General features: G+C 34.2%; 1 protein-coding gene across 1 annotated transcript; it reads right to left on the bottom strand.

The window, feature by feature from the left end:
- Positions 1–10,495: 10,495 nt before the first annotated feature.
- BDCG_04945 (ubiquitin-protein ligase Sel1/Ubx2) lies at positions 10,496–13,764 on the bottom strand. Its single transcript, XM_045420590.1, has 4 exons — positions 13,530–13,764; positions 13,292–13,447; positions 11,252–13,204; positions 10,496–11,109 (listed from the first exon to the last, which is right to left on the bottom strand). Exons 1-4 carry the CDS (start codon positions 13,585–13,587, stop codon positions 10,604–10,606), a joined length of 2,673 nt encoding a protein of 890 aa, XP_045276671.1. The 5' UTR covers positions 13,588–13,764; the 3' UTR covers positions 10,496–10,603.
- Positions 13,765–13,970: the final 206 nt, after the last annotated feature.

The following is a 13,970-nucleotide window of genomic DNA, read 5'->3' as shown; positions in this document are numbered from 1 at the left end:
TTACTTAGGTTCTGAATCAACTTGATATTTATATAAATACAATGTTTGAATTGAATTTCAATCTATCAGTGAAATATGAGAGTAAAGATCAGTATTTTCTTCATTAGATTATAAGAATCAAGACTGAAGCTGTTGAGATATGACTATATTACAAATCTTCACTAATTCAGACTGAGTTGAAAATTACTGCACATGAATAAGACATTTTGAAAAGCATATTTTACTCTGATATATAAGTTATTTCTCTATCATATCAATTGTTCATTGATGAATTTGATTTATATCAGAACATGTACTGAAGCTTGATGAGTTTTTATATAATTTCTGCACTGAGTGCTATTGAGCACTCAAAGTGAAACAATATTTTTACTCTAATCTTTGATTCTCATAGTATCAATTTCTCTGACACTGTTACTGCATTATTGCATGACTTATCTATATTGAATTGTGAGAGAGTTATGATGAATATCAGTAAAGAAAAGATGAGAGTGATTACATCTTACATGGCATTTCTTGAAGATATATCACAGTAAAATAGTAATACAGAGATCAAAGAACTAACTATAAGAAGATCTTATTAAAACTGTTTTATCAATGACAAGAATCAGTCAAATTTGAACTATGATTTACACAATAACAGCTGATTTCATTATTATATACAGCATCTTCAGACTAAACTAGATAATCTGTCAAATCTCACACACAGAGATCAAATGTGTCAAGAGCAGAGTATAACAGCACAGACAGTATCTTTTTTTCAAATATACTTAAGTTTGAATTTAATCTCATTTTTCTCTTCAGATTCATGTTATAGTGAGTTTACTGAAATATCAGAGATTTCATACTTATTACTGATCTGTTCTGTTCTGTTGCTGTATAATCAGTAAGAATACTTCTAAATGTTACAGATATTTCTCTTTTCTTACAGTTAGAATTATTTACAGTCATTAATTACTCATCTCAAGAAGTATCAGCTTCAAGAACATACTCAAGCTTCAATTATTATATCTCTTATTGTAACGTGACGGAACCGAAGCGGTGGCTAGTCAGCAGTGTTATGTAGAAGTAGTTGTTTAAGAAGCTGTATAAGTAAGCTTAACTATCTTACTTAAATAGTGAGCTCATAGGCTACAAGATTATTGCAAGAATATCACAGATATGATACTTAGTATACTAAGAAGATTGTATGAGACATGCAGTAACTCTTGTATATATTTCAGTAGAAGTAAAACAAATCACTGACTTCTTTAATAAGAAGTCAGTATCTAGCTATTCTATATAGACAATGAGTGAATACTCTTCTCTTATTTCATAAGTAAGAATAGCTGAAGTAATATCTCAGCAGTGTCTCATTGTTAAGAAAGAGTAATCTGCTGATCTCATATAAAAGCAGAATTCTCATATTCATCAATTGAATCTTTCTATAATACATCTGAATGATGTTATAGAGTGATTGAAAACTAGTTCAGACAGAATGAAATTATCTGTATAAAAGTGATAAGCTGTGTGAAACTGTAACAGAGTCTTGACATAGTTAGAAGTATAATAATACTCTTCTCTTTAAGAGCATAGTCTCTATGCTCTCAAGATTACTGAATTAGAAATTATTCTTGTTGTATAGTAATAGTTGTCAACTGATTGACAGCACATGTACTGCATATGACACAAAGATGAGTTTTTCTGCTGACTGCATAGATCTTTCTTTTCTCATCTTCATTCAAATCAAACACATGATAAGTGAGTTTCTTATATATTGATTTAAAATGTGGAAAAATGTAGTTAACAAGTGACTTGCAGATCTCTCAACATATTCTATTCTATGTATAAAATTCTCTGCAAAAGTGATGTATTTTAGAGATAAAGTTAACAGTAGTGACAGGATTTTTTCAAAAGATTCTCTTCTCTGTGACACATTTTTCTTCTCTCTCTCTCATCTACAATAGTGAGTGTATGAGAGTATTATTCTTGAAGAACAGTAGAGGGCTTATTCTGATATTTTCTAGTGAATAAATGTCTTTGTGATGCAGTGACAGCCTCTGTGACTGTCAAGAAAGTCAGATTGAAGGCAGAGACAGTGTTAATGAGCCGTGGGAGCTCTGCTTACATTGTCACATCTTCTTCTGCTTCTCTTGCAGCTGCAGTGATTCTGCTAGTCAGTGTGTCTGCATTCAGTCTGTCTTCTGCTCTCTCTGCTGCCATTGCAACATCATCTTCCTTTTCAATCAGCACAGTGATATATGACCCTGTGTAATCATTCAGAAAGAACTCTGAGAAGAGCTTGATTTCAAAGACAGCAGCTCTGAAAAGCTCAATCTATAGTTTCTCTTCTGTGACACATCTGAGCTCTGCTCAGAATGCTGCTGAGTTGAGTTCACAGAGTTCTGCAGTTTCTTTGTCTTCTCTCTGTAAGAAGGCTTCAGTGCAGTCTCTGATCAGCACTGCTACTTGTCTGCACTGCACTAAACAGCTGAAGAAAGAAGGGATTTTATATATCTGTTTCTTCTCTCACTTCTGTTATTTTCATTATATCTGTAACAATAACTTCTGTCTCTCTGTAAGTATTATCTCACAGAAAGATGTTATATCAGCTCTGATAAGAAGTCTAGATGCTCAAGCAGTACAGAGTGAGAGTCTCAGAGCTTTAAGTATTGATAGATTCTATCAAGACTGAAGAGATCTCTCTTGCTTATCTGTAAAAGAAGGTGAAAGTGTGAATCTCTGAGATAAAAAAACATCTCAGAATGACTGATCTTAAGAAGAAGTTAGCTAATACTGCTGTTAAAAGTACTGCAGAGATTAATTACTGATTAAAGAGAATCTTGCTTCAATTGAAGCAGATAACTGAGATACTTTATAAGTTAATAAGTTAATATTTTATGTATTTCTTCTACTCTTCTGTAGTGCTGCAGTACTAACTTCTCAGTAGATAAAGATATCAGTACTGAAGACTTTAACAGTGAAGAATGAGTTTGATAAAGATGTGATTATTAATAAGTAGACTCTGAAGTTCTCTTTTTTTACTTTTTTAATGAGCTGTGATCTCACTAGAATAGCAGCAGTCTGCAGATCAATTAATATTAATCTTTTTTATTAATTTCAAATATTTCTTCTCTCTAACTGCTTCAGGAATTTTACACTTGTATAGTCTTATTAAACTTCTAAAAACTCTTTGAGAGAAAATAGAAGAAGAGTGCTACAGAGTCTACAAGATATCAGCTCATTACTGCAAGATCATCTCTAAAAAAACTCTTTGAGAAAAATAAGAAGTCTTAAGTGACATTTCTTACTTAATATCTCTGATGTGTAACAGAGCAGTCTCTACTAGCTGTCTTATAGATTACAATCTCTTTCTCAGTATTTTTCAAATACTCAAGTGATTTTCATGAATTCTCTGATAATGAATAATCTTTTCATTTAATAAGATATTGAAGCTTACTGTAATATATTCACTTGTTCAATATTTTCTTCATAAGATATTTAGTATCACTCTTAATCTCAATATTATCTGACTGAGACAGCTCTGCTCTGAAGTATTGCTTATAGAGCTTTAAATAGAAAATGTGAAAAATAGAATGAATTGATTTCAATTCTGTGAATAATTTCAACTTATATATCTACTTATTCATCACTCTTATTATTAGAAAAGATTCTAGTCACTGCTCACTGAGCTTCTTATACAGTCTTATTATCTTGATATTCTTTGCTGAAAGTAGTACTTGATTCTCTATCAAGAACTTCATTGAAAGATGTTTTTAATTATAGTATTTCATCTGCTGCTTCTAAGTATGATAGATGCTTTTTACTGTCTTCTTATAAATTTTATTTAAAAGTTTTAATCTTGCTTTTACTTCTAGTACTGAGAGATACTTCATTCTCTGTATCTGTCTGATATTCTGACTATCTATTTCTCTCTTTGAAATATTATCTGCAATGTCACTGAGTAATAAAGAATTATATTCATAATAAGTATAGAAAGAAAATATCTTTAAGATTGCATTCTTTGCATTGTTATATATGAATTCAGTGATTAAAAGATGTTTAAATCAATTATTCTGATAATATGAATAGAATGCTTAGAGATGATATTTTAGTGTCTGATTCTGGCATTCAGTCTGATTATCAGTCTGTGAATAAAATGCAGTACTGAGAAGATATCTTATTATAAGATGATAGCAAAAAGCTGATCAGTATTTGCTGATGAAAAGAAATTCTCAATCTGTTATTAATAATTTTGAAACATCATGATTATGAATGATGATATCTAAAAACAGATCAGTCAATTCAGAGGCTTTAATCTTTTTATAAGTAGAAATATATCTGATTATCTTTATGAAGTGATTAATAATGATTAAAATTGAGTTATATTTTTTGACTCTTGTTGACTTCAGCAGATTAACTATGAAATTCATTGATAGATTCTGTCATAAGCTCTTTGAAACAGGCAGTGATATCAACTTACTGTATTACTTATACTATGAGATCTTTATTCTTTAGCAGATATTATAAGTCTCAATATACTCTTTGACATCTGCTCAGAGCTTGTCTTAAGTATATTTACATTTTAGAAGCTTCTCAGTCTTCTCTAATCTGAAGTGCTCTGTATGAGAATTATTATGATAAATTCTCAATAACTTCTGACACACTATTCTACTATGAGAGATGAAGACTGAATTATTCAGCAGTAGAAGTTCACATTCTTCTAGTTATCAGTGACTTAATTTCTTAGCAGTATTATCTCACTCAGAGTCTGTCTCTTTCAAGTTCAAACTGAATTCTTTCTTCTTTAACTTCTGAATTCAAGCTGCAGTAGAGATATTCTTCTTCTATAACTTATCAATGAATTTCAAAAGTAGTTGAGTTAAAAGATTGTAGACTGTTTCATTCTTTGTTAATTCAATGATTGTAAGATATAATATAAGAAGCTCATAATCTTCAGTGTCAGTTCTCTGCAGAGACTCAGATTCTCTTTCATCTTCTATACTAAGTTATACAGCTGCCTCTCTGACACTGTTCTCAAGCTTTAGAGAATCTCAATCTTCTGCAGCCAGCTTCTTCTGCAGTGATGACAGAGATTCTTTTATAGAATTCTTCTTCATATCAATAATATTATAATCAGATTATCTAGATAGTATATCAGTGAGATTAAGCTGATCTGAACAGTATCAGATATAGAAATCATACTTTGAAAGCAGCTCTGCTCATCTGACTTGATATTCTGTCAAGCTCTTTGTTATCAAGAAGTAATGCAGATTTGCATAATCAGTGAGAACTTACACTGAGTACTTACTATTCTGAAAATAATATTATCAGATTTTAAAGAATTTAATAATTACTAACATCTTCTGATTATAAGTATCATATCTTCTCTGCATGAGTAATAACTTCTTGAAGAAGAAGGTCACTGATCTTTATTTACAGTATCTTATAGACTCTGTGAAAAAGTCTTCTCTTACAGACAATTCATTATCTGTTTTCTCAGAAGTGATTATTCTCTGATTCTTTTAATGTTGAAAGATCTCTGATATCAACTGTGAAAAGATTTCACAGATCTCATTCTCAGATATATCAGTCTCACACTGACTGAGTAAGTCAGAGTTAAAGTGATTCAGCATTATAATATCTGTGAAAGCTTGTTTCAATTCTGTAAACACCTGTATAGTATCTTGAGTGAGAATAAATGATTCTGTTTTTCTGTCTTTCACACTTCTCTTCAACAGATCTGTAAGAGAAGCAGTAATCTGTGAATATGCATAGATGAATTATCTGTAGAAATTCACAAATTCTAGAAATATCTACATCTCACAGTACATTCACAGTATCAGTCAGTTCTTAATAATGAAGACTCAGCTTCTGTTCATTGAAATGTTATTTATCTCAATAATATAATCTAAGAAATCAATCTTCTGTATGTAGAATGAGTATTTTTCAGTATTTGTATAGAGTTAATACTATTTCAAGTGACTCAACACTTCTTGAACATGAGTATTGTGTTCTTTCTCTGTTTTTGAGAAGATTAGAATGTTATTCAGGTATACTATGCAGAAGATATTAACAAGGCTCTGCAGTGCCTCATTTATATAGATCTGAAAGATGGCTGAAGTGTTACAGAGATTAAAAGATAAAATAAGATATTCAAAATTACTGTACTTGATACAAAAGACTGTTTTTCAAACATTATCTTTATTAACTCTGATTCTATGATAGATATTCTGTATATCAATCTTTGAGAACATCTTTGCTTCAGATAATCAATCAATCATCTCATCAATTAATAGTAGTGAATAGCAATTCTTAACTGTCATCTTATTAAGATTTCTGTAGTCTATGCATAGATGTAGTCTATTATTCTTCTTAGATACAAAGAGTATAGACATCTCTGCTGAACTCTTTAATAAATGTATTCAGTTCTTTGATTACACTTCTTCAAGATATTTATGCAGAATATTCAACTTCTTTACAGATAAGTTATAAAGAGATCTGTATAATACTATTACACTGTCTTCAAGATGAATCTTATATTATATCTTGATGTCAGAAAACTTTGCTGCTTCTCTTTCTGAAAAGACATTCTTAAAATCTGTAAAGAGATATCATGTATATTCATCTTCAATGATGAATACTGCTGCTAATCTTACAGTGAGAATGATGACTTCTTCATCTATTCTCAAGTCTCAATCATCTGCTATACAGTATATTGACTCAATCTTTTTCTCAAGATTCTTCTAATGAAACTCTTCAGATTTCTCTATCACTGTCTCTTCATCAGTGAGATGATATCATCACATCTGAGTGACTCAGTCAATGAGAGAATTGTTTTCTCTCAATTATAAGAGATCTAGAATGACATTCTTATCTATGATATTAACTATGTGAAGAAGCAGACTGCTCTTCTTAAAGATTTCTTCTGAGTCTGTGATCACACACTTTGCTTGAATTATGCTAAAATGATGACATTTCATTTCATCTGTAAATTTCACATGATCTGATAAATCTATCTTCTTTCAACTCTTTATTAAAGAAAAGAAATAGAATATGAAGTTAGCATTCACTCTGAAGTTGAGTAGACATCTCACTGATATCTTCTCATTTGAGGTATGTATTGTAATCATAATATAAACTCAGAGATATGAGAATTATCAATTCTTATCTTTCTCTTCTTTATCTTCTGTGAATATGTTTACTAGAAGAGAAGTTAACTTTGAGAAGATATCTTCTCAGTTTCTTCTCTTCTTCAGCTTCTTACAATCACTGATATAGTAATCATCAGCTCTGCAGTTGAAATAGAGATCTTTATCAAATCTTTTTTAATATTTCTTTACAGTGAGTGAAGAATCAGAATACTTAGAATTCTTCTTTACTTTCTTCACACTGAAGCTGTCATAGCACTGTTTAAATCTTATTATTAATTACTTAGAAGAGATCTTGTTGATCTTTTTCTTAAAGAATTAATTATTTAAATAGATTCAGAAAGTCAGATTGACAAGCTCAGTGTAATTAATTAATAAACTTTGATATTATAATATCATTATTCACATCTTGTAAGTCAGCTTTATAAGATAAAGCTATATTTTTAATTAATTCAAATCATCAGTCAATTTCTCTTAATATTCTTCAAATCTTGTATTGAAATCAGAAGAATTCTCATTATCTCATTAATATAATGAGTTGAATCACTGCACTGCTATGAAGCTGCAGTTGTGATAATCTTCAATTTAATTCAGTAAAAAGTTCTTGAATTCTTCTCAAGTCATAGCAGTATTGATACACTCAAGCTCTCTTTTCTTGATAACTTAAGTAGTTGCAGAGATGCCTTTAAGAAGGTTGATGATGTATATTACTTATATCTCATGAGTATTATACTAACTCAGATTAAGACAGAATTTTCATTCAAGAGTATAGATAAAGCTGTGAAATTCAGATAAGATGTTTCTCTTATATCTCAGTGAATCTCTGATCTTAATCTCTCTATCTCTATAATAGATGTAGGTGTGTAGAGGCTGCAGCAGTGACAGAGCAGTTAAAGAACTTATGTTAAAATATACAGCAGATTCAGAAATCTCAAATTTCTGCTGAGATAGAGATGTACACACTCTAGAAAATGATGTAGTGTTTCTCTCAGAAAGTGAGATTGAGTTGATCTCAGTATAGATGTATAAAGTCATATCAGTCTGTTAGAGCTTGACTGATTCAAATGTGTAATCAGATTAAGTGATTTAAATTGTAATATGATGAAACTGAAGCAGTGACTAGTTAGTGATATTATATAGAAGTAGTTATTTAAAAAGCTGTATAAGTGAGCTTAACTATCTTGCTTGAATAGCAAGCTTGTAGACTACAAGATTATTGTAAGAATATCACAGATATGATACTTAGTATACTAAGAAGATTATATAAGATATACAGTAACTCTTATATATATTTCAGTAGAAGTAAAACAAATCACTGACTTTTTTAATAAGAAGTCAGTATCTAGCTATTCTATATAAACAATGAGTGAATACTCTTCTCTCATTTCATGAGTGAGAATAGCTGAAGTGATATCTCAGCAGTGCCTTATTATTAAGAAAGAGTAATCTGCTGATCTCATATAAAAGTGAGATTCTTATATTTATCAATCAGATCTTTCTATGATACATCTGAATGATATTATAGAGTAATTGAAAACCAGTTTAAATGAGATGAAATTATTCACATGAAAGCAATGAGCTGTGTGAAACCGTAACAGAGTCTTGACGCGGTCAGGAGCGTGACACTTATCTTATAATATAAGCTCAGAGAGAAATGACTCAGTCTGATGATTAAGCAGATTATTTCTACAGCATTTTCAGCACAAAGTCAAAATCAATCATCTATTAATCTTATTATTCAGATATATGCAGTTATTATAAGAAGTAATAGTCTATTAATGTCTTAATCTCTGAGAGAAAATAATTCTGAAGTAATCTATTAAATTATACTTATAGTCTGTTAATAGTTACAGTTTCTTATTGAAGCTGTAATAAGAGTAGCAGTGATATTTAAATTATTCTAAGCTGATTCAGTTGTTAGTCATCAATTATTCTCTGCTTCAACTATGAACACAGTTACTACATGTATCAGCAGCAGTGATTATATTAAAAAAGCAAAGCTTATATAATATATAAAGAGTCAGCTGAATATATATATTAACTTACACTATATTAAGCTGATTAAAGAATACACTATATCTAATAATTACAATGTTCTGATAGAAGAGAATAAGTATTAAGACTATAAGAATCTAGTGTAATAAATAAATTATTAAGATATAAAAAAGACACTACTCTTACAGAAGAGTTTTCAGTGAATCTTATAACTAGTATTAAGAGATTTCTTTAACAGCTCTGATATGTGTCTGACATAGAAGATTCAGAATTTATATATATATTATTTAATACTTTTTAATAATTTACTGAGAATAAATGAAGAAGCTGAAGATAAGAATGATAATTCACTGAACTACTCTATTAAATTAATGTTAATAAAAGATTATATTACTTCAAAGATTTTTAATTATCTATTATTAAGTAAGATATCAGAGAAAGTTAATATATAATTTATAAATCTCTTTAAGCTTGAATTACTTTATTTATTTCTTAATAATCTGTAAGAATTCTATAATACTGATTGAAATAAGCTCTCAGTTTTGAAACTAGATTATCATCTGATTCTTTTCTATAATAAGTTAATATTCTCAGTTCAGTATATCTCTTCAACTAATCAATTAATCAGTTATTAACTTATTAATATATAAATCAGAGAGTATATTCACTGAATCTCTCTTATAAAGAGAGATATTCTTCAATATTAAAAGACTGATCTTGATCAGATTATAATTATCTTTATTTATAAAATAAGAGAGATTAAGTAGATTTTCTTTACACTTACTTCTCTATATTATATTAAACAGAATCATCTACTGAATCTGCTGATTTTATAAGAGAATTCTGATAGTTACACTATTATCAGACTTTCAGTGATTTAAAAGACAGTATTATATAATATTTTAATACTGAATACTGATAAAAATGATGATTATTTAATATATGAATCTCAGATAATAAGATATTTATATTACACTTGGAATATCTTGTTTCTTTAGATAGTAATTTGATTTATATGAAGTAGTTAACTAGTCTAGCTGAATAGTATACAAGTATTGATTTTATTGACAGAACAGTATATTGTGGCTTATAGTATCTCAGTAGTATCTTAATGATGGCATTCACTGATTACATGATGACTGAGCTGTCCCCTGATGATGTCAAGAAGTCCTGTGCTGTTTCAATGCCATCTTGATGTTTAATATTCAGTGACATGTCACTGAATATAATGGTGGAACATGTGTTACGATCGGCGACACGTGACACGGGTGGAATGGTGGATCCACGGTGTAATCACCGTAAATTAACCCTACGTTCTTCCCATAAGGAATCATCGACAAATATCTACGGACGTCTCAGATTAAGGCAATAAATGTTCCACTTGTTCATAACTTAACAATAATATTTGTGATGATAATGACGAATTTATATAAATCAATTTTAAATACAAAGGACCACAGGGTGTTTCGTTTGACTTCAGTCTAATGACCAACTCCGCCAGCAACCCAAGCCGCGAAATCAGGATCGCCGGGGGGCGGGAAAAGTCCTCTATCCTCCTCCCTCTGCGCCCCAGCAGCAGCGCCACCAGGACCTGCGGGATTATTAGCGGGCTGCCCTGCGCCATTTCCGGCTCCAGCCCCACCACCTGCAGCATTTCCATCTACCTGACCGGGGCCTCGTAGCCCCCGTCGCTGTCGCACGTACACAAGAACCATCAAAGTAGCTGCCAGCGCGAGGATGATAAGGCTATCCAAAATGTCATCATCGATATCCATATCAAGCTCGTCGTAGTAGGTACTGTCATGGTTACGTCTGGCGGTCTCTCCCCTGTTATCAGTGGCGGCGCCGTCTTCGGATAGTATGTTATCCGGCGCATCGGGATCGGATCGGTGTTTCGATTTGTGCTGGTTGAGAACTTCATCGTCCTCTTCATTATACGTGTTGAATGCTTTAATCCATTCCTTCAGTGATCGGTGTCGATTTGCGTCTAAATGGTGAAAATAGTTTTGTTAGTGTGAAACGGCGACAGAGACACACATGGGTGGCAGTTTGAGTATGGCAAGACAATTTGCCTAAGGTTTTGCCTTGTACGATAAGTAGCGGATGGAAAGCGGTAGACTACAACTCACCTGGTTCTGATCGGATAGGATTAGCCTTTCCATGGGTAATCCGATTCCAGAAACTCCTTATCCGTAGCTTTATTAGGCTAAGCTTGACGGGAAGATAAGCTTCATCATTCGTTTCAAGGGCTAGATCGTAGAATCTCTTTGCCATATGGAAATCCTGCTCAGTGGCATAACCGTTTTCATGCATCCAACCCAGATTCCAAAACGCCTGGGCACTGTGATAGCCCTCCGCAGCTGAATGATAGCATGTGAAGGCTTTTTCAAGGTCGGGTGGTGTGCCATAGCCGTGGAAATAGTAATCTCCCATTTTCACAAGGGAATCGATGTTCGATTGCCTTGCGGAACGAGTCCAGTATATAAGCGCTAAAGCAGCATTTCGGAGTAAAGCTGGCCGGCGATTCCGGGGCCGGGGCAGAATAGAATCAAGGGGGAGAACCGACCGCTGCTCATCTAGCAAGTAGGCCACGTTCGTCTGGGCGCTCTCGTAGCCTTGTTCTGCTGCCATCATTGAAGCAACTAGTGCGGTTTCCTTATCACCATTTTCATATGCCGTATTAGCTTCGTGGAACGAGGAATGTATAACCTCTGCCTCTTCTGCCACCATTTTGTAGTACGCTGTCGCCATACCACAGTGACGCTCTTTTCCTACCCCTTGCTCAGCAATTTCAGCAAGATAGTAGAACGCTTCGATCCAACGATATCGCGCGGCCAATTCAAAGTATCGAGTTGCTGTGGCTACATCGCCTTGGTCCAGGAATAAGGCTCCGAGCCTGGTTTCAGAAGCCGGAAAGTCTTGTTCCGCTGCAGCCTTGAAGTAAGATGCAGCTTTGATAACGTCATGAGGTACGCCATACCCATTCAGATACATTAAGCCAATGTAATGCTGGCACATCGGATCCCCAAGCGCCGTTCCCCGCTGGAACCAAGTCATTGCCTTCGCAAAATTCTGATCAACCCCCTCCCCACGCAAGAACATAAGCCCAATATGCGCGGCCGCTTTTGCAGCGGTCTTCTCAATCCCTACGGGATGATTCGAGATAATCTTTCCGTCGTTAGTCCAGAATTTCTTCACTACCAAACCAAAGTATCTCAACGCTTTTCTCATGTTTTTCTTCATGTTTCTTGAACCATCGTAATGCATCTTCCCCAAGGTGAACGTCGCTTTCACATCACCCTTTTTCGATAAGAGATCCAAATATTCCAACACATCTTCAAGGCTCGAATCAGAATTGGAATGGTGGCCATCCCTATTGGCATTCGGACCAGAGCTCGAGACGCTTGCGCCTTCACCGTACACACCACCTTCATCATCAGACCAGCGATATGACTCCCTAGCCAGGATTTGACCACCGGGTGGACCGGACCTATAGTAAGCCATTGCTTGGTCCGCTACCTGTTTGTAGTAATACGCTGCTTGGTCGCAATTGCGGGGTGTTCCGATACCAAGATATCGGCGAAACGCAACAGTCATTTGAGATCTTATATTCCCTCCCATAGCTGCAAACGTATGATATAACAAGGCTTTTCCCTGATTCCGTTCAACCGCGCCTCCTATCCCAGTCGCATACATAAACCCAACCATGTACTGCGCGGTACTGTTCCCTTCCAGCGTCGCAAGTGATTTATAAAGCTCAAAAGCCCGGGGATAATTTCGTGGATGCGTAAAATTGCCGTAGAAGTTCATTTCCGCTAGGAGAAATATTGCGTCTGGGTTGTTTTGGGCCGCGGCTTCTTGAAGTAGCGATACCACCTGCTTGAGCTGAGGGGATAGTTTATTCTTCTCTCCTGCGGGTTGTGCGTTGTTGTCTATGGGTGGACTGTTCATGAATAATATATAAAAGGCCTCTTTCGCATAGTATATTGCATGTCCAAGGAACCCTGACGGCCGGTCACGCTTTTTGACTGGCACTTTCAGAGAGCGAAGAATGTCTCGTGCTGCTTCAACAGCTGGCTGGCCTAAAATAAAACACAAAGGAGATATGTCATTAAATTTGTCCAGCGTCTCTCACGTTCTCCAGACTTTCTCCGCAAATGTAGACTCACCCTGGGCCTCCGCATCTTGCTTTTTCCGTTCAGGACTTAGCCCAAGCCCGTGTGGAAGTGTGGTTTCGGACGCGGGAGGAGCGCTACTAATATCTGTAGTCGCTCCGGTTCCTTCATGTTTATCTTGAGCTTGTATAGCCAGTACCTGTATCAATACTAAGAAGACATTGTCAGGATCATAATACAATCTGCGACAAAAGTATACGTGGCGAAGGGGAAATATCCAGGGCGAACTAACACAGAGCTATTGGCAGTAGATGCCACCTCCAGGGTCGCTTCATCATGGCTGCAGTCATGAAAATGTGGTTTTAAGAATGAGTATCATTGTGACTCATACCGCTAATGAAATAACATCAACTATGGCCATGTGAAGTCGAGATTTCATTCCGAAGTTGCTATATGGACGTTCTGATAGTCGACGGAGATAGCTTGCTTTTTTATATTATTTCTGGCCACATATTTAACTATTTATTGCGGTTGGCTGCTGCGACGCTGGCGCGGGCTGTGATTGGCTGACTCGTCCAGCTCCAACTCTCTTTCTGAAACTTCCAGAACTACGATCTATTACCACCGACAAAGCAGCTTATAGAGGCGTCACAAATTGTTCAGAGTCTAGCAGTATTGCTTTATCTACTTATAGACTCGGTTTTTGAAAGCCACTGATTCACAGTTTTAAGAG

This window comes from Blastomyces dermatitidis (assembly GCF_000003525.1).
Source record: "Blastomyces dermatitidis ER-3 genomic scaffold supercont1.5, whole genome shotgun sequence".
NCBI classification, from domain to species: domain Eukaryota; kingdom Fungi; phylum Ascomycota; class Eurotiomycetes; order Onygenales; family Ajellomycetaceae; genus Blastomyces; species Blastomyces dermatitidis.
This window is presented reverse-complemented; position numbering and strand designations above follow the sequence as displayed.